Source organism: Cydia strobilella, chromosome 25 (assembly GCF_947568885.1).
Source record: "Cydia strobilella chromosome 25, ilCydStro3.1, whole genome shotgun sequence".
Classification (NCBI taxonomy): Eukaryota; Metazoa; Arthropoda; class Insecta; order Lepidoptera; family Tortricidae; genus Cydia; species Cydia strobilella.
The window spans coordinates 8,869,349-8,894,584 of record NC_086065.1 but is presented as its reverse complement, the minus strand read 5'-3'; the positions used below and the strand labels follow the sequence as shown (position 1 = coordinate 8,894,584).

General features: G+C 37.3%; 2 protein-coding genes across 2 annotated transcripts; one reads left to right on the top strand and one right to left on the bottom strand.

The window, feature by feature from the left end:
* Positions 1–53: 53 nt before the first annotated feature.
* Positions 54–8,972, top strand: LOC134752708 (cyclin-dependent kinase 6). The gene is made up of 7 exons (XM_063688393.1): positions 54–548; positions 1,477–1,645; positions 2,058–2,196; positions 2,314–2,481; positions 3,740–3,900; positions 5,792–5,927; positions 6,912–8,972. Exons 1-7 carry the CDS (start codon positions 428–430, stop codon positions 6,996–6,998), a joined length of 981 nt encoding a protein of 326 aa, XP_063544463.1. The 5' UTR covers positions 54–427; the 3' UTR covers positions 6,999–8,972.
* Positions 8,973–20,728: 11,756 nt separating this feature from the next.
* LOC134752777 (uncharacterized) lies at positions 20,729–22,787 on the bottom strand. Its single transcript, XM_063688476.1, has one exon. The coding sequence runs from the start codon at positions 22,581–22,583 to the stop codon at positions 21,336–21,338; it is 1,248 nt and encodes a 415-aa protein (XP_063544546.1). The 5' UTR covers positions 22,584–22,787; the 3' UTR covers positions 20,729–21,335.
* Positions 22,788–25,236: the final 2,449 nt, after the last annotated feature.

Sequence of the window (25,236 nt, the reverse complement as noted above, 5' to 3'; positions counted from 1 at the left end):
GCCCTCTATTACGTCTAATCGTAACTGTTGACGATTCGCTGTGTATCTTTTAGTTCCTTCGTTTCACGCTAGATGGCAATAAACGTACCACAACAGTTGTTAACAGACGCAAAAACACGACCAGAGTAAAAAGTCGTCACTTGTATTTACAAATAAGTTGTATTTTGCCTTCTGAATATAGTTGGATTATACGACAGGTGTTCTTTGATTACAGTTACGCCTCCCCGTTCCCCTCATTCCTCAAAGCTTGCACTTGTAAAGTTCACTGAAATAAAACAAACTTTTAAACAAGTTTAAAGACAAAATAAAGAGCTTTGTTTGTGTAAATGCCTATGTAAATCCTTGAAACAGTCATGAAGAGTGTGTATTTGTGATCTATGATATAGTTAAGTGTTTTGTGTGTTCAAATTTGTTCGAAACACCAAAGATGTCGGAGTCATCTTCAGCTAGTGGTAGTTCCCAATCGGCTCCTCTCGTCTCAATAAGTGAAGTTAGTGGATTATTCGAGTCTGCGAAGAAATATGAAGAGCTGAACGTTATTGGCACGGGTATTGTATCTTTTTTAATAATGTTGTGACTTCATAATGTAACCTAAATAGTATCGGCTCCCATGTGCCGGGTTTTTAAATACATTTCACGCATGAATTTGTAAGCGCCTCTAAAAATGCAAAAAGTTTAAATCTTTATTTGTAAATATTCTAAAATATAAGCTTTAAAGGTACAGAGCTTTATTTAGGTGCCACACAACACAAGTGATGTGTTAGGTCTGTATGTTATTGTTGTATGAAACACGGAAGTCATGTCAAGTTTTTTTTGTAGTAGTTTGACTTCCGTGTAAAGAAATTTGTGACGTTTTCAAGTAAAAGGTAACTTGCCTTCGATTGATAATAAGGCGATACTGTATTTTTTTGTATTTTTTTATTTGCATAATCATGTACATACATAGATGGGTTTGCAAAGTAAGAGGCACTGATACCCTGGTACCTACCTGGTACGTACTGCCTTAATGATGCTATAAAAAAGCCTTGATTTACAATAAACAATGTACCTTTTTGTTGAGAATGTCACGTTTTGTCATAAACTGTGACGTTTTCAATCAAAAGGTACCACATTGTCAGTTGTCAATAAGGTTGATATCAAATTGAATCCATATGGAAATAGAGCCTTATTGACAATGACAACCAACAATAACTACCCTTTTGATTGAGAATGGCACAACTTATTAAATGATGAACATTGTACAGTTTTTATTCCAAGCCATTAATTTAATTATCACCGTCCTAGTACTCCTAGCATTTTCAGTAATATTGAAAATATTGTATGGGATTCCACCAGTGTGCAGCAAAAGCATATTCAGTAAAAAATGCTTGTGCCGCTCTATTCTCTATTCAAAAGGGTCTATTTCAGCTCACTCCATAAAATAATTAAATGCAATAACCACTTTTAGAATACATTATAATGACATCCTCGTTACAGGTGCCTATGGAACCGTTTACAAAGCGAGAGACTTGCTCAAAGGCGGGCAGATAGTTGCCATGAAGAAAGTGAAGGTGGCATTGACTGAGGATGGGATCCCGCTGTCCACGCTGCGGGAGATAGCACTGCTGCAACAGCTAGGGGCTTATAAACACCCCAACATTGTCAGGTAAGATGGTCTCCACAAAGAAAGTTAAGGTGGTACTAACAGAGGATGGGATCCCGCTGTCCACTCTGCGGGAGATTGCAGTGCTGCAGCAGCTCGAGGCATATAAACACCCCAACATAGTGAGGTAAGATGGTCTCCACGAAGAAAGTGAAGGTGGTACTAACAGAGGACGGGATCCCGCTGTCCACTCTGCGGGAGATTGCAGTGCTGCAGCAGCTCGAGGCATACACCCCAACATAGTTAGGTAAGATGGTCTCCATGAAGGAAGTGAAGGTGGCACTTACTGAGGATGGGATACCGCTGTCCACGCTGCGGGAGATAGCACTGCTGCAACAGCTAGGGGCTTTTAAGAATGAACTCATACTCCTGCAGACTGCAGAATTAAAACAATAAATTATAATATTTTGTTCAGGTTGCTGGATGTGTGTCATGGAGGTCACTCCATGGAACGGGAGCAGCTGGTTCTGTTCCTGGTCTTCGAGCATGTGGAACAAGACCTGGACTCGTATCTTAAGCGGGCTCCGGGACCATTGTCAGAAAATAGGATCCGGGTGAGTTTATTATAATACTGTACCGCAAGGTCTATATAAACGCTACGTAATACGTAATGTTGTGTTTGTGAATGGTCTTCAGCATACCAAAAATAAGCAATATTTGTAAATTTTCAGAGCATGTCCTACGACATCCTCTCCGGCGTGGACTTCCTCCATTCGCACCGCATAGTCCACCGAGACCTGAAGCCACACAACCTTCTGGTAACATCTGAAGGTCGTGTCAAACTTGCAGATTTCGGCCTCGCAAAGACTTACGATACTGATATGAAGCTCACCAGTGTGGTAAGTTGACTTCTAACACTCCCACCGCATCGTCCACCGAGACCTGAAGCCTCATAACCTCCTGCCCCTCCTGGTGACATCTAAAGGCCGCTTCAAACTTGCAGACTTCGGCCTCGCCAAGACTTACTATACTAATATGAAGCTCACCAGTGTGGTAAGTTGACTTCTAACACTCCCACCGCATCGTCCACCGAGACCTGAAGCCTCGTAACCTCCTGCCCCTCCTGGTGACATCTAAAGGCCGCTTCAAACTTGCAGACTTCGGCCTCGCCAAGACTTGCTATACTAATATGAAGCTCACCAGTGTGGTAAGTTGACTTCTAACACTCCCACCGCATCGTCCACCGAGACCTGAAGCCTCGTAACCTCCTGCCCCTCCTGGTGACATCTAAAGGCCGCTTCAAACTTGCAGACTTCGGCCTCGCCAAGACTTACTATACTAATATGAAGCTCACCAGTGTGGTAAGTTGACTTCTAACACTCCCACCGCATCGTCCACCGAGACCTGAAGCCTCGTAACCTCCTGCCCCTCCTGGTGACATCTAAAGGCCGCTTCAAACTTGCAGACTTCGGTCTCGCCAAGACTTACTATACTAATATGAAGCTCACCAGTGTGGTAAGTTGACTTCTAACACTCCCACCGCATCGTCCACCGGGACCTGAAGCCTCACAACCTCCTGCCCCTCCTGGTGACATCTAAAGGCCGCTTCAAACTTGCAGACTTCGGCCTCGCCAAGACTTACTATACTAATATGAAGCACACCAGTGTGGTAAGTTGACTTCTAACACTCCCACTGCATCGTCCACCGAGACCTGAAGCCTCACAACCTCCTGCCCCTCCTGGTGACATCTAAAGGCCGCTTCAAACTTGCAGACTTCAGCCTCGCCAAGACTTAATATACTAATATGAAGCTCACCAGTGTGGTAAGTTGACTTCTAAAACTGCCATCGTATATTGTCCACCGAGACCTGAAGCCTCACAAGTCTCACAACCTCCTCCGTTTATCAAAAGCTAATACAAGTGGAAGTCCCTTTCTAACAAAAGCTGTCAAAAAGGGACTTCTACTTGTATTACAAGCTACAAGCTTTTGATAAACGGGCCCCTGGTGAGATCTGAAGGCCGCGGCAAACTTGCTCGAAAAGATTTAATGATTATGCCAGCAAAATCACAGATCTTGTTCCTGAAGTCCTTTAAAAGTAACAGAATAAATGATACTGATCACTTGTAGCATAATATTTATTGCATATATCATTCCAGGTGGTAACCCTGTGGTACCGGCCTCCCGAGGTCCTCCTCGGAGTATCCTACAACACCGGCGTGGATGTGTGGTCCGCGGGCTGCGTACTCGCCCAGCTGCACTCCCGGGCCCCTCTTCTGCCTGGCGCGTCTGACTCTGATCAGCTGCACTGTATATTCAGGTTAGTTGGTGACTGGTTCCTTTGGGCAACATTGAAGTTTTGAGATAAGATTTTAGGGATATGTTTAAAACTGCTGGCAATCACGTGGGGTGAAGTCATATGACATACATATGATGACTGGTTTGTTGAGGAAACCTTGGACTTTTGAGCTAGAATTTTGAGGACAGGCTGAGAACTGCTAGCAATTAGGTGGAGTAAAGTCACATGAAGCTCATGCTCGGAGTATCCCACAACACCAGCGTGGACGTGTGGGCAAGCGCCCAGCTGTTCTCCCGGGCCCCTCTGGTTCCTGGGGCATCTACTTCCGACCAGCCGCACTGCATCTTCAGGTTAGTGGGTGACTGATTTGTTCTAAAAATGTTGGAGATATGCGCTGGAATTTTGAGACTAACTTAGGAACTGCTAGCTTTGACTTGGATTCTAAAGACATGTTTAAAACTGCAGGCAATTAGCCTCATGCATGAAGTTTATATTTGAACGAAATATGTTTTTCCCCTCACTAGCTCAGAAAGTTGTCTTTTATCCTTCAATACAAGCGGGGAAAAACGCGTTTTATCCACTAGTGGGGAAAGTAATTTGACCTTGGATGGAGCGTGTTTAAGTAGCTTGACAGATAACAAAACGTAAATCGTTTATGATAATGATTCGTGCGATATTAATTATCATTAAATAAATGGTTTGAGAATCTAATGAAAAATACCAGATTTAGCTTTATTTAATGATTTTAAGTCATAATCCTTAAAATTCCATAAGAAACGTTTGTTTTTTTATAATGACGTTAAATATAATTCTGAACGCACAAGTTGAGTCGATGCAATTTCAAAACGCATCGTTAACATTTCATACGTCAGAAATGTCAACATTGTCAACAATTTTTTTACTAAAAAACTTTTCTCACAGACTCGCGTAAAAATACACAACTTCCAGAGTTTTCTGTTATAATATCGTAAAGAAATGAGTGATTCCAGTGATGAAGATGATCTAACGCCTGTGGATGTTGCATTTTCCTCGCTATAGTGAGGTGAAAAGTTTTGTGTTATACACGGGCGCAAATGTATTTTACTTCTCGTGTGTTGAAACACTCGCTACGCTCAGGATTCTATTTTAGAACCACTCGCTTCGCTCGTGGTTCACCTATAGAATCCTTTCGCTTGTTCGTGTTTCAATTCTACACTCGCGGGTAAAATACAACTTTGCACCCTTGTATAACAAATAACTATTATTCGGATGTTTGTTACCGATATATCATGTTACAAATGCATTTCCGTTTTTAAATTACCATTTAATTACTTAAAATTATAAATAAAAAGTACAAAAATTTGCTCGCGAAAAGCTAGTGAGCGAAACGCTCGAAACGCCACGTAACGTCACGCGTTCGACAGATTAGTGTCATTAGTAGCAAACGTCAGTTGGGCCGCTCAACGTGTGACGTCATCACGCTCTGTCGAATTCGCGCCAAAAATTATGAGCGTTTCAACCGCTCAAAAATTTTCAACATTTTAAATATTTTTTAATAAAATAATGTTAAGGTTTACAAAAGTATTTTTATCATTTCCGGTGTTCCAACGATATAAATTATGAATCCAAAAATAAAAATAAATTCATGCATGGAGCTAATTAGGCGGTGTTGTCATGTGATACATAACCATAAGTCGGTGACTGGTTTGTTTAAGAAAACTCGTATCTTTGAGCTAGAATTTCGAGGATGAGTTAGGAACTGCTGCTGGTATTAGGGTGAGATAAAGTCACGTGGTGACCTTAAGTTGGTGACTGGTTTATTTATCCAACCTTCGCAATTCAACCTGATATTCTGAATATAGGCTTAGAACTGCTGGTAATTAGGTCAGACGAAGCCACATACGTAATAATAACAAATGACATGTTTCTTCAGATTAATCGGGCGACCGCCCAGAGAAGAGTGGCCGGAAAACGTGTCCATCGTAGCTGACAGCTTCCCAGAGTACCCCCCACAGGACCTGGCCGACGTGCTGCCCAGGATACACCCCCACGCTCTGGACCTTATACGTGTGAGTCTATATACTCTATATTATAGACAAATAGGAGTATATGAAATTAACAACAATAGTTATTTGTGCAACAAGAGAGGAAAGTTGGTTTTTCTTGCGAGTGTTGATTTTGAGTCCCGAGAAAGTGAGATTCTATAATTGAATCACGAGCGAAGCGAGTGATCCTAAGTTAGAATCTTGAGCGTAGCGAGGGACTCAAAAACACGAGATGTAAAATAACTTTGCTCTCGTGTTGCACAAATAATTTTTCACCTCAGTAGTGAGAACATATTAAAGGTCAAAATGTATTTCGAATTTGTAATAGACGCAGAAGTATGAAGTGGCAGTTCATGGCCTTCACAAAATTAAAAAGCTACTTTGTTTGTGTTGTTTGTTTGTTTTGTTTTGTTTGTTTGTTGACGAAAGTAGGCTTGTTCAAGCTGCTAAGGTGAAAAAAATGCGGGCGAAGCCGCGGGCAAAAGCTAGTAATATATATAACCGCACAATCCTACCTACATTTCTTCCAATTGGCATTAATTAGACTTTATTTATTTATTTATTTAATCTTTATTGCACAAAAGAAAACCTTACAGTACAAAAGGCGGACTTAATGCCATAAGGCATTCTCTACCAGTCAACCTTAAGGCTAAGCAGAGAAATTGTGGGCGGTGCTACAAATACAACAGCAAAAATAAAATAAAAATAACATATAATCACATATATACAAATATAATATACATATATACTATATATAATATATATATAAATAACGACGAGACTCATTATGAAAGTAATAAAAATACACTAAGAAACTTTCTTTCCGCTAGCATAGAAAGCACGTAAGGATTTTTTGAACGCGAACTTATTTGGCGCATTTTTTATGTTAGACTTTGTATGGGGTCTTTCGACCCCCTCCCGTGGTTAACGTGTTAACAAATGTGTTTTTCATGAAATAAAACTATGAAAATGGACTACTAAACTATGAAATGTGTTGTTATTTGGCAGCGCATGCTGGTGTTCGACCCGGCCAAGCGTCTGACGGCGCTGGACTGTCTGGAGCACCCTTACTTCACCGACGAGCCCCTCACGTAACATCTAACACTGCACCATTGCACTAAGCCACCCCACACTAGCGTCTTTTCAGCGTCGGCGAGTCAGCGCTATGGAAGACGGCGACGCTGCGCTGTTGCGCCAACCACAGATTTAATATATACGCTAGATGACGCAAATACCACGATTTGTATTGAAACCAAGCGTGCCGACTTTTTCATACAAAATTTATGCATAATATAATTTTGAAATTACTTATCTGTGATAGGAAATATGTTCTTGCGTTTGGTTGCTCGCAATTTTTGGGCTGTTGCAGTTAATTATCATGCAACGAAGCATTGTTTAAGTTTTCACGGACGTCCGGCTGCAACGACTGACGCGCGTGGACTGTAAAGAGCGACGGTCAACCTCGACGCTTGGTCGGGGTTCGGACACGCGAAGTAGATGCATTTGCGTCTTCTATGGTATATTTATTTTTGTGGCGCCAACGTTGCGTCGAGCGGCTGCCATGACCGCGGGCCGGGAACAGATGACCAATTACCTCCCGGGCGAAAACTCGTATAGTGATTAACGGCTATGTATGATGAATCCTCGTGAACGTCAGCTGCCGCTCCGTTGGTGGATTGAGGAATGGCAGCAAATAAAGTCAAAAAAAAAGTTTAGTCATCGCCTCCCGCTTGATACTTTGTCAAATGATAGTTTAGATGCTATTGTGAATAAACAAAATCGTCAGCCGATTGTATCGCTGTGGAAAGACCGTCAGCTGGTCACATGAACATTTAAAAAAGAAAATTCTTTTCAGTCATCGGCGTCATCGCCTCCCATTTGATAGTTTAGATGCTATTGTTAATAAAACAAATTGTCGGCTGTCAATATGGCGCTATTTCCATATAATTTCAATTTGAATTAAACCTTATCGACCAGCGACAATGTGGTACCTTTTGGTTGAAAGCGTCACATATATAGAGTTTATGATATGTGTATAATAGAAATGTTAAAACTTACTTTCGAAATCAAAATAGCAGTTTCCATTTTCACGAGATTTGATATGTATGTTTCACTATAACGTCGAAGCTGTTGTGCTAATTTTGATAAATTAGGTATCACTATCCTCCTACCGCCTGAAGCCCTGAAATTTGAACCTATAGTGTAGAAAATAGAGTTGATTTTGCGTTATTGGAAAATTGAACGACACCAAGCAAAAGCGACTGTTCCAATGAGGGCTATCACAATTAATTTCGCCGCTAGGGGCGCTAGTGTAGATGGAGGTCTTTCAACATGTCAAATGCATATAAGTTTTGAGGGTTTCAAGCATTTTTTAGGAAGTTTTCACTCCTTATTCATAATTGTGGTAAATCTTTGTCCATCTTTGATTAATCATGGTAAACAATAGATATAGCTAATTAAATGTTTAGGGTTTAAAAAAAGTGCCAAATAAAATATATGCAAAATTAAAGGTCGAAAAAATGGCACGTTTAGACGCTAAAATACCTTTGTGTATATTAGAACGTATTAATTTTATAAAATTAAGCAAAGAAGAATTTTGAGATCTGTTGTTCTGGACCTACATCTACAGTGGCGCCAAAACACACAAAAACGGTAGCCCTCATTAAATAGGATTTAAATGTCATCGAACTGAAGAGGTACGGAAGGACCTTGACCCTTAGGCGGATATTCTTCATCAGTTCTGGTGATGTACGGAATATATAATTTTTTTTTCCAAACAATATTGGTAATACCGTTCGTACGATTTGAAATGTTGAGCTTTACCTTAATAAAATAGTTTTAAGTTTGTTACGTTAATGTTTTTTCATGCAAATTAATGTAATTTGATAAGTACATAATTTTAGGTTAGAATTTTTAATAACTACAATTGTTATTTAAGTATTTTTGATACAACCGCATTTTTAATGTTAAGTATTAATTAATGATAATAATTAATGATCAAGATAACTGTACAAGAATAAAATGTTCCTTTTTGAATTGTCGCCAAATAAAATTATTTTTGCATGTCAATTGTTTTATTAATACCTACTCATTTATTCAGCTCTAATCAGCGCCACCAGTCGTCGACTCGTGAGACTATACCAGTCACGAAGAGAAAACGCACCTATGAATTATCGCTTTCGTGAAATCACAGTGTCGCCAATGCCATCTACCCGAGTATAGGCCAAAGGTCTGGCGCCATCTGTTCGAGTATAACTTTTTCTTAATTTCCGCGGCACGTTTTTTTCTTTGACTTTACTTATAAGATACATATATCTTTGGTGTTACTGACATAATCACTGTAACTATGGGTGGTATAGAAAGGATGCCAATCTCTTATGGCAGAATTGTTGCAAAAGTGACCGCTTTCAGCTTTAAATAATAGTTCATAATCTCTCCGGTGGCGCTAGTTAGGCTCTGGGACATGAGTATAACATGAACCACATATAAGGCAACAAATAACCCGACCAAATTACGTAGGTTGTTTTTGGTAGTATTTCGATGTATGGTGGCGCCGCCTAATTACTGTTTTTTGATGGACACTTTTCATACATAGAGATTTGGCTCCTTTATATAGTCTCCATGACTGTAACGCTCGCATCTGGCATCCTGTAATTTCCGCCATCTTTGACGATTACGTCTCAAATTATACGTAATTACCATTATCTCACACACGTAACATTAGTTATTAGGTAGCTACAGTTATTTTAACTGATAATGAAACCACCTGCAACTCGTTTTCTCGACATTCTTTAAATATTTTATATTTAAGCAAGACATATTGTGCACAACCTTTTTTGCACTTGGCCGGTTTTTTTCAAAACATACCAAGTTTGGGCTCTTCCAGATACGATATGGCTGATATTTTTGTACAATAAATAAATAAATAAAAATGTTATTTATTTAAGTATCAACCCATTACTTTTAAATAATTATTATTATAATTTATACATGCAAATCTATATTAAATTTAACTACCGATATACCACAGAAACTTATAGAATAAACAAATGTGTCGTTTTTAAGCAAAAGGTACCACATTGTAGGTTAAAATGAGGGCGAAATTTGCTTGTTTCTTTATATGAATAACCTATTAGAACATTCTTTTTCGCAAGCGACAATGTGGTACCGTAATAAAAACGTATTGACTTGCATATGCCTAAATGTATTATTAATTTAATAATTGTATTGTTCTTCTAATTGTAAATAATCTTTGAATATGACGATGTTGTACAATTACTAGAAATAAAATATATTCTATTCTATTTCTACCTTTTGCTTGAAAACGACACAAATCGTGATCACAATTCAAGAATTCCTTACACCATGGAGACTGTATAAAGGAGCCAAATCTCTATGTATAAAAAGTGTCCATAGATCAAAAAACAGTAATTAGGCGGCGCCACCATACACCGAAATACTACCAAAAACAACCTACGTAATTTGGTCGGGTTATTTGTTGGTTCATGTTATACTCATGTCCCAGAGCCTAACTAGCGCCACCGGAGAGATTAGGAACTATTATTTAAAACTTAACGCGGTCACTTTTACAACAATTCTGCCATAAGAGATTGTGATCCTTTCTTTACCATCCATACCTTACACATGAAGATATTCGTCATAGAAATCTACACAAAATGTTTTATTTATAAAGCAGACGTATGATGGATGATATAAAATAAACGTCACTATTTAACATCATAATCGAACAATCGCTATCATGTCGACGAATGCGACCATCATATCTAGCTTTCTATTAAAAACTTATTGCAATCGGTTTACTTCTGGTCATATCTTGTTACAATTGAGAAGTATTGTTATGTCTATATGTCCTTGCACATCGCTTTAGGCATGTCAGTTAACAAGATAGTTGATATTTTTAGGGTTCCGTACTCAAAGGGTAAAACGGGACCCTACTACTAAGACTCCACTGTCTGACCCCACTACGAGGCCCTATTTGATGCAATTGACCGCTGGGTCAATTAACACTCGAAGATACTGAATTGATTTTAATTAACGAGTCAATTTACTCGTCTTGGTGGCCCAGGTGACAAAAATAATAAAATTTTAATTTCAAAAAGGATGTAACATTGAAACATTTCGTTAATTTAGAAAATAACGTAGATTCAACTTTTTGTGTGTTTGGATTTTGATAGCGTGTTCTGTCTTTTCGCCGAAGCTTTATTGTCCGAAACTCCGAATTTCACTTGCCAACCAACTTTTCGCAATGATTTACTTTGGCAACCAAATTTGGCAAATTTTCATTATGATAAGGTTTTACTTGGTAGAATTATTTGAGGTTGTTTGACGACCGGTCTGGCCTAGTGGTTAGTGACCCTGCCTGTGAAGCCGATGGTCCTGGGTTCAAATCCCGGTAAGGGCATTTATTTGTGTGATGAACACAGATATTTATTCCTGAGTCATGGACGTTTTCCATGTTTATAAGTATTTGTATAAGTATTATATATATCGTTGTCTGAGTACCCACAACACAAGCCTTCTTGAGCTTGCCGTGGGACAGCCAATTTGTGTAAAAATGTCCCTATAATATTTATTTATTCTTATTTATTTAATAGTACATCGGCCCGCAGGGCAGCTTGTGGCGAGCTGTTGGAGAGTAACGACCCCACGGACCCGAGTGCTCCCGAGAGTCGGTCAGGGTCTCCGTCTCCGGCGTGTCTTCATCGGTCGGAGTGGACCCCAAGAGGACCTGCAGGACTCTCAGCCCTGGCTTGCCTTCATTGGCCGTCCAGAGAGGAGTCGCTAGAGCTATATTTATTTAGTACATTATTATTATGACATGCAGCATTTGGAATACATTTCACTCGCCAAATAAGCCTAGTAATTTGACAGTCAAGATAAGTGCGACGACGAGCGAAGCGAGGTCCAGCATGTTAGATTTATTGCGACCAAACAACGCGACGCCAGAACCGACATTTGACATCGTACAATGTTAAATTACAAAAATAAACCTTTAATGTTTTGTATTACACTTACGAAGTCATTCTGCTACCTACAACGTTGCGTTTTAAAAAGTGTTAATTTTTAATTGTTGACCAAACATTATAATTGCCAACTGTTAGGTTGGGAAATCATACGAATTATTTGTGTTGAGTTGCCACTTGATTATTCGGCCAAATGGAATTATGCGAATAATTTGTTGGGAAATGATATTCGGCAAAATATTTTCGGCAATGATTTAGAGAACCATATATTAGTCATCTTTTTTCTTTTTTTTTGAGAAAGATTTTTTCTGCTCTCGCATTTATGCAGTACCTATGTTTTTAGTTTATTTTTGCAGTATGTATTTTTTTAATTTTTTGTGGAGATAGACCAACCGAAGTTTTAACTCACAATTTTCGACCACACCACACACATATGAAAGGTCACACTGACTTAAACGACCACCAAGACAATGTCGCTTTTTAGGGTTCCGTAGCCAAATGGCAAAAAACGGAACTCTTATAGATTCGTCATGTCTGTCTGTCTGTCCATCCGTATGTCACAGCCACTTTTCTCTGAAACTATAAGAACTATTCTGTTGAAACTTGGTAAGTAGATCTGTATTCTATAAACCGCATTAAGATTTTCACACAAAAATAGAAAAAAAAAATTTGGGGGTTCCCCATACTTGGAACTGAAACTCAAATTTTTTTTTATCAAACCCATACGTGTGGGGGGTATCTATGGATAGGTCTTCAAATATGATATTGAGATTTCTAATATAATTTTTTTTCTAGTGTAGTTTGCGCGAGAGACTCTTCCAAAGTGGTAAAATGTGTGTCCCCCCCCCCCTGCAACTTCTAAAATAAGAGAATGATAAAACTGAAAAAAATATATGATGTACAATTACCATGCAAACTTCAACCGAAAATTGGTTTGAACAAGATCTAGTAAGTAGTTTTTTTTTAATACGTCATAAATCGTAAACCGCAATTTACCTTCACTCACGTTTCACATAAAAAATACATTGTTAAAATTATGTAATGTACGGAACCCTCGGTGCGCGAGTCCGACTCGCACTTGGCCGGTTTTTTTAATAAATAATCGCCAGGTCATTTTCAAACCTATTTATACCCGATTAAGTCCCGTTTTAGTTAGGTAATATTAGATTTAGATTTGATTCGAGTCCAGAATCAAACCAGCAGCGCAGTTATCCATACCGTTAGACTTCCCAGGCTACCTATTTATAATCTAGTTCTAGACCGGTTCTAGAGTGAGCCTTTTAACAGTCCATGAGAAGCAGTCAATGCTTTTTACCATTTATAAATGTTACCTAAAAAGGATTACAGGTTACAGGGCAAAGTTGCCATAACTAGTATAACCTTGTGACAATTACATGCAATTACTAATAGGCTTAGACAAGTGCATTAAAAACTTACTTAGATTCGGTTGAAATTAATTAAGTAATGTGTAAGTTGTAGAATATTCTCAAAAAATGCAGGAACATTCTCGAGTTGCAGGAACCTTAAAGGAAAAATTTATGCAAGTTTCCACTCAAGATTCTCGTGGGATTTTTTCATAAAAACTGATATTTTTAATATCACATAACGGCACTAAGTACTTTCAAAGATAGATAGCAGTAACTCTGTATGCACCACATAAGTACATAAATATAGAATATAGACGTAGCACCGCGACTTTTTTATGAATATTTTCTTATCTTTTTCCTGTTTAACAGGAAGGTCGCGTATGGAGCGTGTTTCGTGTATAAATAATTATCGTCTAAATAATGAAGGCTCGCGGGCCGCGTCGGCCGCGCCCGTGTGCGCCGCGCCTTAGTTAATGGCACGGAAATAGTTAGGTGTGGGTCATAACTTAATGGATTTCTTTCTTTCTGTATATTCTACACCATGTTTATAGGTATATCCCAGAGACAAATTCATTGTTCAATTTGTCTTCAATTTGTCAATTGATACAAAAGCACATTAGACACTCTCACACTTTGTTCTGTTCGAGTTGTAAACTGCAAAGTTAGCTTCTGGACTTTGATCAGCCAGTGCCATCTACTTCACCAATAGGAAATATTACGCGAAACTCTGCATAGGGGACGCCACTAACACAATCTGAGAGTATATCGCGAAACAAGAAAATCGAAATTTCGTTATCTAACATCTTTGTCACTCTTGCATATTCGAGCGATAAAGAGGCAGATAGCGTTCGAATTCGCGTTTCCCGGCAGGTCCTCTGTAAACAAACCGCCTTGATGCATCAATGTCATATTTTATTATTTCTGAAAACTTGTCAAAAAATTGCACAGTACCCAACTAGCAAATTAATATGTATAAGTTACTCTATGGTTTACTAAAGGGGCTAGTGGCAGAACATTACAGTAATCCTCCATTATGCGGCTATACATTCTTCAATCTAGTTGTCTGTATTTCTTTGTCTATAATATTTTTTATTAAACCTCAAATCGGTAGCGGATCTACTTGCCTCAATGTTCTGACAGGTGTTTAGTTACATATATTATGGTTACGGAACTGTTTCAATATCAAGTATAATACGGTGTGATGATGTAATCATAATAAACACAAAGGCGTTGAAACAATAAACCAATTCCAGGTAATTAGCAAGTAATAAATACTTAATACTGGTATTAAGCTGTTTTTACCCAATATCCTATTACATTTTTGTACCTAGACTTATATTGACCGGAATATAGACCGTGATTACCTTTTGTATTCAAACATCAAACATTTATTCAGCAAATAGGCCATAGGGGCACTTTTACATGTCAATTTTTACAAACAATAAAATTAACCCAAAATTACAAAAAAAAAACAATTACATAAATATAAATGTCAAATTACACAAAAAAAACTAATAATTGGTTTTGAGCTCCCGATATCTGGGCATTTATTTCTGTAGTGATGCACTGGACTTTTTTTTAGGATATGTAAATTTAATGTTATTTGTGTCCAGAATCATGAGATAGCTGATTCCATGCTCCTAGAAAAGAAACAATGTGACAAAATTTTCATACATTTTACGTACTTTCCATTTTTTTACCGCCGTACTCAGCCGTGCAAAGTGTTTGAAAAATGATAACGGAATGAAAAATAAAACCTGGGAAGGTTTTTTCCTCCTAGTAAGAACGAAGGAGCTCGTGATTCTGAGTAGGAAAAACATTAAATTTACCTATTTTCGAAAAAAAGTCCAGTGCATCACTACAGAAAAAATGTTCATCTAGTGAAACTAACCGTGAATCATTCAAATCTCTTATTTTTGTACCTAATACTCTACCATAGAGTAACTTATACTAGAGCGGTACTGTCATAGTAACTTTTGTAACCCCAGTAAATTCACTGCCATCTGTCGACACACTTTAAAACTAAAAATTAAGATTTATAAAAATACGATAAAATGTATTTAAATATAGATAAATGTTTTTTTTTTATTTGCATTAATTATTTTTATGATTTTGACCCATGTTCTTTCACTGATATGCGTTAAAATTGTTAAATAACAAACGAAACAGTCAACGCCATCTATACGACAGTGGGCCAAAACTAGTGGCGCCCTCTGAACGAGAATCAAATTTTCTTGATTTTCGAGGCACGTTTTTTCCTTAGACTGTAAACATCTATTACGGAGTTATATCTATCTTTGACTCTACCAAACCCACGATAAGTTTATTTCTCGAGTCATATCGGGCCCTTCTGGGAATCGCATACAATTTCCTTGTGCTTACCTACCTCTTTGTATCAACATAGAACCAACTAATATACTTACTATGTTCTACCCGCGACTTCGTCTGCGTGGAATAATGATGATGATTGATAAAAAATATCCTATATCTTTTCCCGGGCCTCACACTATCTCTATCACTACGGCTTTTAAAACAACTAGCGACCCGCCCCGGCTTCGCACGGGTGCAGTGCTGATGTATTATACATTATACTTATACATATAAACCTTCCTCTTGAATCACTTTGTCTATTAAAAAAAACCGCATCAAAATCCGTTGCGTAGTTTTCAAGATCTAAGCATACATAGGGACAGACGGACAGCAGGAAGCGACTTCGTTTTATACTATGTTGTGAAATGTATGTTCGCGACAAAGAGGATATATTATAGAGCGGTACTGTCATAGTAAATTTTGTAACCACAGTAAATTCACTGTCATCTATCGACACACTAAAACTAAAAATAAAGATTTATAAAAATACGATAAAATGTATTTAAATATGGATCTGATTTTTTTTATTTGCACTAATTATTCTTATGATTTTGACCCATGTTCTTTCACTGATATGCGTTAAAATTGATAAATAACAAACGAAGCGGTCAACGCCCTCTATACGAGAGTAGGCCAAAGGTAGTGGCGCCATCTGATCGAGAATCAAATTTTCGTGATTTTCGAGGCACATTTTTTCCTTAGACTGTATCCATCTATTACGGAGTTATATCTATCTTTGGTTCGCGATAAATCAAAAAACCGGCCAAGTGCGAGTCGGACTCGCGCATGAAGGGTTCCATAGCATTACGCAAAAAAATCACGTTTGTTGTATGGGAGCCCCACTTAAATATTTATTTTATTCTGTTTTTAGTATTTGTTGTTATAGCGACAACAGAAATATTTACATCATCTGTGAAGATTTCAACTGTCTAGCTATCACGGTTCATGAGATACAGCCTGGTGACAGACAGACGGACAGCGGAGTCTTAGTAATAGCCGTAATAGGGTCCCGTTTTTACCCTTTGGGTACGGAACCCTAAAAACCACTGAACGGATTTTCATGCGGTTTTCACCTATCAATAGATTTATCATGAGGAAGGTTTAGGTGTTTAAGCGTGAAGAGGTGACAGACAGTTGCTTTCGCATTTATGTACTTATATTACAGATCGGCAAGTTTCCAAAAAAAAAGTTTTTTAAATTTCGTAATTTTGGTAAGTTTCCGACGGCACATCAGTATTACGTAAATATGTATATTGTTACATTCTTACATTTATTCGTTGCATATAATATCCACATTCAATACAATCAATTAGCGACGCCAAAACCGTTTTTCGTTAACGGCAGCCATTTTTGTTTACGTCATTGCCAATTGCAACAGTTTTTGCACTCACTTCTTCACGGTTAAAGGTAAAGCAACTCGCATGTGACAGCCGCGAATTGTAAGGCCTTTATAGGCTACGAATATAGTAGTAGTAATAAAACACTTTATTGTACATACTTAAATAAACCGGCCAAGTGCGAGTCGGACTCGCGTTCCAAGGGTTCCGTATATTACACAATTAAAACAATGTATTTTTTATGTGAAAGGTGAGTGAAATGTCTTTAAAAAACCCGTAGGGGTCGGATCAAAGACTAAGTAATTAAGTCCGACTCACGCTTGACTGCACATTTCTAATAGGTTTTCCAGTGATTTATAGGTAAAGTAATTTTTCTAAATTTTATACCCAGTAATTTCGGAATGGTCATTTTTTGCCTATTTTCTTGAATAACTTCTAAACTCTTTATCCTAAAATTATAAAAAAAAAAAATTTGAGATTCTCACAATGAGCTCTTTCATTTGATATGTAACACGATACAGTTTGAAAAACTTTATATTTTAATTTTGTCATTTACCCCCCAAACGAGGCCCCCGTGTTTAAAATTAATTTGTTTACGTTACATGGCCGTTTTGGGTCACAAACTTACATATGTATACCAAATTTCAACTTAATTGGTCCAGTAGTTTCAGAGAAAATAGGCTGTGACAGACGGACAGATAGACAGACGATCCTATAAGGGTTCCATTTTGTTCCTTTTGAGGTACGGAACCAACCCTAAAAAGAAACATAAAACAGGAAAAAACACATCAAGGCGAATTTAAATGATGGTAAAAGGTTGTTCGACTAAAAGTTATATTTTAAATAAAACTATGAAAACGGATTATATCGCGTATATTGAATTTATAATACATCCCGACGTTTCGAACCCTTTACAGCGTTCGTGGTCAACGGGTGACACGGGTGAACGCTGTAAAGGGTTCGAAACGTCGGGATGTATTATACAATATACGCGATATAATCCGTTTTCAGTTTTATTTCATGAGTAACTATCGCGGTAACCGAAGACAATATTATATTTTAAAGTTAAAAGTTACAACGCTGTTCGCATAAAGACAAGTAGGTATTCATTCTTTAATAGTGTGTGAATTACGGAATAATAAACACTTGAAATGAAACCAACTTCAGTTTTTGTCGAGTTGACACTTCGTCAGCAGATTCAATTCTTCCATTTGAAATGCCATTGACACCGCCTGCTGAGCTGTCGTTCAATATAGTTTCGAAATGAGGTATCAGGTTATGTTTTTATTTATAGTTGGTCAAACCAATTTGTTAGTCAGTAACAACCAGGAAAATTATCCCTTTCTTTTGGGCGCTAGTACTAGTGTAAGACAATAGTTATTTGTTATACAAGGGTGCAAAGTTGTATTTTACCCGCGTGTGTGGAATTGATACACGAGCAAGCGAAAGGATTTTATAGTTGAATAGAATCCTGAGCGTAGCGAGTGTTTCAACACACGAGAAGTAAAATGCATTTGCACCCGTGTGTAACACAAAACTTTTTCCCTCACTATAGCGAGGAAAGTGCAACATCCACAGGCGTTAGATCATCTTCATCACTGGAATTACTAATTTTTTTACGATAATACGATATTATAACAGAAAACTCTGGAAGTTGTGCATTTTTACGTGTCGAAGCCGGTGAGAAAAATTTTGTTGACAATGTTGACATTTCTGACGATTCGTTTTGAAATTGCATCGACTCAACTTATGCGTTCAGAATTATATTCAACATCATTTAAAAAAAAAAACAAATGTTTCTTATGGAATTTAAGGTTTCATTAAATAAAGCCAAATTTGGTATTTTTTATTAAATTCTCAAACCATTTATTTAATGATAATTAATATCGAACGAACCATTATTATAAGCGTTTTACGTTTTGTTATCTGTCTAAAGCTACTTAAACAAGCTCCATCCAAGGTCAAATTATTTTCCCCACTAGTGGATAAAATGCGTTTTTCCCCGCTTATTTTAAAGGATAAAAGACGGCTTTCCGAGCTAGTGAGGGGAAAAGATATAATTCTCTCTGTCTGTTTGACTTTGAAATAAGGCAGTCCTTTGTCAAACTTTATCTGCAGATAGTTAGACCAAGAAAAGTCTGCAGCGATTTTGATAGCATACGCAGTGCAAATGTTATTTTAAACGTCAAACTTCTATGTTTTATCTACGTATAAATAACACTTGCACTGCGTTTGCTATCATAATCGCTGCAGACTTATCTTGGTCTAACCATTAGAGCGGTACTGTCATAGTAAATTTTGTAACCCCAGTAAATTCACTGCCATCTGTCGACACACTAAAACTAAAAATGAAGATTTATAAAAATACGATAATAGTTATTTGTTATACAAGGGTGCAAAGTTGTATTTTACCCGCGAGTGTAGAATTGAAACATGAGCAAGCGAAAGGATTCTATAGTTGAACCACGAGCAAAGCGAGTGGTTCTAAAATAGAATCCTGAGCGTAGCGAGTGTTTCATCACACGAGAAGTAAAATACATTTGCACCCGTGTGTAACACAAAACTTTTCACCTCACTATAGCGAGGAAAGTGCAACATCCACAGGCGTTAGATCATCTTCATCACTGGAATCACTAATTTTTTTACGATATTATAACAGAAAACTCTGAAGTTGTGTATTTTTACGCGAGTCGGTGAGAAAAGTTTTTAAGTAAAAAATTTGTTGACAATGTTGGCATTTCTGACGTATGAAATGTCAACGATGCGTTTTAAAACTGCATCGACTCAACTTGTGCGTTCAGAATTATATTTAACATCATTATAAAAAAAAACACGTTTCTTATGGAATTTTAAGGTGTATGACTTAAAATCATTAAATAAAGCTAAATTTGGTATTTTTTATTAGATTCTCAAACCATTTATTTAATGATAATTAATATCGAACGAACCATTATCATGAGCGTTTTACGTTTTGTTATCTGTCAAGCTACTTAAACACGCTCCATCCAAGGTCAAATTACTTTCCCCACTAGTGGATAAAACGCGTTTTTCCCCGCTTGTTTTGAAGGATAAAAGACAACTTTCCGAGCTAGTGAGGGGAAAAATGTATTTAAATACGGATGATTTTTTTTGTTTGCATTAATTATTTTTATGGTTTTGGCCCATGCTCTGTTCTTTCACTGATATGCGTTAAAATTGTTAAATAACAAACGAAACCGTCAACGCCATCTATACGACAGTAGGCCAAAGCTAGTAGCGCCCTCTGAACGAGAATCAAATTTTCTTGATTTTCGAGGCACGTTTTTTCCTTAGACTGTATCCATCTATTACAGAGTTATATCTATCTTTGGTCTAACTCTATTGATTGACTAATGAAACTACCCGTAGCATGAGTCACTGACAGTGTCAAAACTGTCATATACGCTGACGTATACGTAATTTACTTTCTATACATCTCGCTCGCACTAATGTGCGAGTACGAGCAAGATGCATAGAAAGTAAGTTATGTTCTCGATAGCTTTTATGTCAGTTCCAAACTGGTGGTAGCCACACATTGTTATTCAGTGAATATGGTGTTTGTAAAAGTCCCACAACATTGGAGACTAGTTTCAAATGTGTTCCATGATGCGGGGGACTAATTTTGAAAGCTGTGTGGCCTTTTACAAAAAACTGTCCCATTTTTCTGATCACACCATTTCAATATTTTAGAGGAGCATTTGCTAGAAGCTTAAATTAGGTATGTATTTAAAAGTAGCAAAAACCTGATCATGATCTCAGTTATTTATTCATTCTTCGTCAATAGAAACATAATTGTAATGCCTACATACATACGCACATCATAACATAGGTTGCTAGGCCTAAAGGTTGTTATTGCCGGTTGTCAATATTATTGACATAATATGTTACCTTTTCATTAAAAACATGACATAATATGCATATAGGTACATCCCACTTCTGAGCACTTAAAACAACAGACCCAAATAATTAAACAAATAGTCTTACAATATTTTACCACCGCAAAGTGCAAGCAAATTGTAGACTTTCAAAAGCCATAATGAGTAATCAGACTGCAGTACTTAGGTAATTATCGTCCAACGCTCCACGACACAACACTTTCTACGTTTTTTACCGTCTTATTTATGCACATTTTCACTTGTTTCTTCGCTTTCCTCTTAGAAAATCTTCTCAAATTTGTTTTGGTTGTATTCCCAACAGTACTTTTCACATTTTGTAACCTTTTAATGTACATTTTCACTTCAATTATTTTCTACATCTTTTCTGAAGTCGTAAAGCTCAGAATCGTTGTTGTTTTAGTCTTATTTTCAACATTGAACTTTCATTATTCTTAATTCGAAGACAGTGAAATTCACTGTTTTATTCCATATTTTCATTTGTTTCTTCTGTATCTTTCTCTTTCACAAAGTTAAAAATCTTTTCAAAGTTAATATTGTTTTGGTTATAAACCGTGTGGTCAGGCGTGTCGCCCCAGCTTACCGGCGTAGCCCGTTCATTTATTTGTACATTAGTAACTTCCTGTATTGTATTTAGAGCTTCCGATTGGACACTGGGGGTCTGTTCCGGATTGGACACTTCCGAGGGAGCGCAGCGATTCAAAAAGTTCATCATTCTCTCCTTATACAATTCGGAACTTGTATCGTCTTGTTTTTTTGTATTCTGATCTTTTAAATAAAAACCGTTATCGCTTTGCGCTAGGAATATCTTCTTTATCTTTCTGCTTGGATAGTGCTCAATCAAATCTGGCTTTGGAGGGAGTAGCTTAGCATTTCTTGGTAGTTTCTTTGTGTTGTTTCCTTTTATTGTAGTCACTACTGAAATACAGTTGCTCCTCGGTTCTGTGTCATCTTTATAATTGGTTCTCATGCCTTTAAAGGATATTTTCATGCTTAAAATCGACCAGAGAAGCTCTAAGAAAGCAGCTATCATGATATTTATTGATAAAACTCGTTTTGTAAATACATATGCTTCTTCGTCGTCGTCTTTTGGCGGGTTTAGAGCTATAACCAAATGCGTTTCATTCTTAATCACGACATCACTGTGTCTTACAACCAACTCTTTAAATGGAATTTTATCTTTATAAAATTCCGAAAAATCCGTATTCGATGTTGTCACAAACCAGACAATGATCATTGTGAACGATACAAATGCGAAAACCGTCGATAATACTGACATTATAAACAACCAGGTTATATTATGGTCTATGTACCATCTGACTGAAGCCATGATGGAGGCAATGCCGGCCGCCGTTGCGAAAACTGTTATTAAAGATGGTGCTAACACTAAAATGTAGCTGCTTTCATGTGTATCATAAGGCGCTTCGTTGGTTATGTTTTCAAAATCATTCGTTTCAACAGATTCTGTTAAATTAAATATCAGCTCACTTTTGTTTACAGTTCGCTCTTCCGTATCATTTAAAGTCATTCTCTTTATTCCAGAGTGTGGATTGACTAAAGCTAAACATGCTAGAAGGAAGGATGTTGCAGCTAAAGCTAAATGCACCCAAGCTAGCCCTGATACTGTAGACGCCGAATATCTCCGTTCAGAAGGATATAAATTCCTCGTATCGGGCTTAGTTCTCACTTTAATTGTATATACGTCCTCCATTTTGTATTATTTTAATTGCGAAATCATACTACACACTACACAGTTGCAGTCCGTCCTTGGTATACAAACACAATATCAAGTTCGAATTTTAAAACCAATGTAAAGTTAAGCAGGTCAACTGTCACTTGTTTTTAAAACCCGGCCGTTGTGGCGTTGAAAACAAACTGTTTTTTAATTGGCTGAACGAGCGCGGCCTGTGCCTCGCGCGGCGATACGAAAACTAAACTAGTGGCCGGTGGAGCGGAGTTGTCTGTCCATGCGGCCACATGCCACAGATGTGATTAACTGGATTGCTAGCATTGATATTTTAATGGACGGGACGCGCATTGTGTCATTGTGTCTCACTTCTCATTAAGCAGAATGTGAGACGCAAATACATATTGGACCAAGAAATTGGACAGGGAAAACTTCCCTAAGGTAAACTTATTTGAGCTGTGCGACTTTTGCTGGGGGTTGTGTTTATTATGCCGTCAAGCTAGATGATTTTAAAGATTAGATATTGGCTACTAGTTAAGGAAATGAAAATATTAAGCCGATCGCGTGCAGCTATTCTCATAAAATGAGTTACCTATACCTTTTAACCTATGGATGGTAAGGATCCTGTCCAAATTTTTAACCATCTTTTAACGTTTTTTTTTGTTCCATACAGCACAACCGATGTTTGAACCCACAATTGTACCACCACACACATATATGAAAGCCTAAATCCGGTTCGAAGGACCAAAATCTAGTTAGTCTTAACTAAATGAGGGTTCGGTTTTTTTTCCTTTTGAGGTACGGAACCCTAAAAACGAACTACTTTTTTTAAAATACCGTCGGTGGCAAACAAGCCCGCGTCATGGTAAGCTTCTTGTAGCCTATGGACGCCTGCAACTCCAGGGGTGCCGACCATTTAAAAACCTTACACTACCATCAAAGATAGCCACTATCCTAAAACTTACATCAACATCAAGCATTGGAATGCAATACCGCAACAAAGTAACCATTTCAACTGTTAAATAAAAACCAATCAAAACACAACCTTATACCAAACAAATAAGATTCACAAACAGATAACCTAACGGCATTATAAACGTTGTTTTATTCGAATCTGAACGCCATAACGGTTTTATGAAAAAAAAAAAACAATCTGTGGTTTTTTTGTGTACATTAGGTGAGTAAAAAATGTCTTGTCTGCTAGATAGTTGCCACATGGGTGACGCAAAGAATTTGCTGTAGATTTCATAAGGAAGGGTTTTAATATTGTAATGGTTGCATTTTATTGTAGAACTTGCGTTTGAAGTAAATTACGGCACTGTTTTAGGGTTCCGTAGATCTAAGAAGCGAACACGCATAGCTAAGTCAATATTAATAATCCTTCCTATGTAGTAATTTTCAAGGCAGTGTTGCATTGCAATGTATGTACATTATTACATGGTTATCGTCCCAAGGCAAGGTAGATTACTGCTCACGATAAAACGATATTTTATACGATAGGTAGTTAGCTACGTTTACTTTATAAAGATTTTAGATATTATTCCTAGCCTATAGGACTAGGTAGGCCTAGCAACAAGCACTTTCGTAGGGAGGTACCTATAAGTAGTATGTACATGTGGTACATGAATAAACTTCTCGTCTGATTATTGAGATTACCGTATGGAACTCTCCAATAAACAGCTTTTTCTACTCGACTGTAATGGTTGAATTAAGATTTCGTATACCAAACTATAATTGCGTACTTTTCATGTATCCCAACTCAACTATAATATTCATTTCGATACGCTGCAGTCAACTATAAAAGAATTTGACCAATCACGTGCCGCCGGGCTCCCATAGAAATAACATAAACGTGCGACTTTTTTGTATACTGAGATACTTACCAATTTTCATTAATTATTTAGGTTTTATAATAAAAAAGTATTATTTTAGATGACTCTTAGAAAAAGTATTGTATACAAATAGTGATATAATCAAGCTTTTCAATCTCGTACCTCACTTAGGCAACTTAGCAAGCTTCGTTGCTAAATACGGTACTCGACTGAAAAGCTCTCTATTATATCATGATTGTATAAAATACTATTCTTAAGGGTCGGTAACTGTAAAATACTTTTTTAATACAGTTGCTCAAAAAGTGCTACTTTACGTAGCTGTTTAGCGTGCGGAAAGTTGGTTTTCGCGAACTAGTGCTTTTTACTTTTCCAATTTATTTAATTTATACTTGTTCCAATTCATGACTACTTATTGATGAGTGTTAATATTAGTTTCCTTTAAACGTCGTAATCAACATAAAAACCTACTGTTAATGTAAGAATACGAAAAATATACATATTTTATAATTTAATTACTTACCTCATTATCATTATAACACGTTTATTTTTTAATATTGGATATTGAAAAACCGTTCTTAATAAGTTGTCTGAATGGAACGAAATAGCTGCCGAAACGCCTGTCAAAGAAGACGCATTTTTTCTTACTTTTACTACCTACTAAGAGGCGTTTTAAGTTTTCAAAGTTATTAGTAACTATTAAAAAACGTCGTTCGATACACGTGCGGAAATGTCATTCTTCACTCGTCCCGAGTCTTGCCTATATCTCGGTACTCGTTAGGTAATGACATACTTTCCGCACTAGCATCAAAATGTACTATTTTCGAACCAAATAATAATTTTCCAGT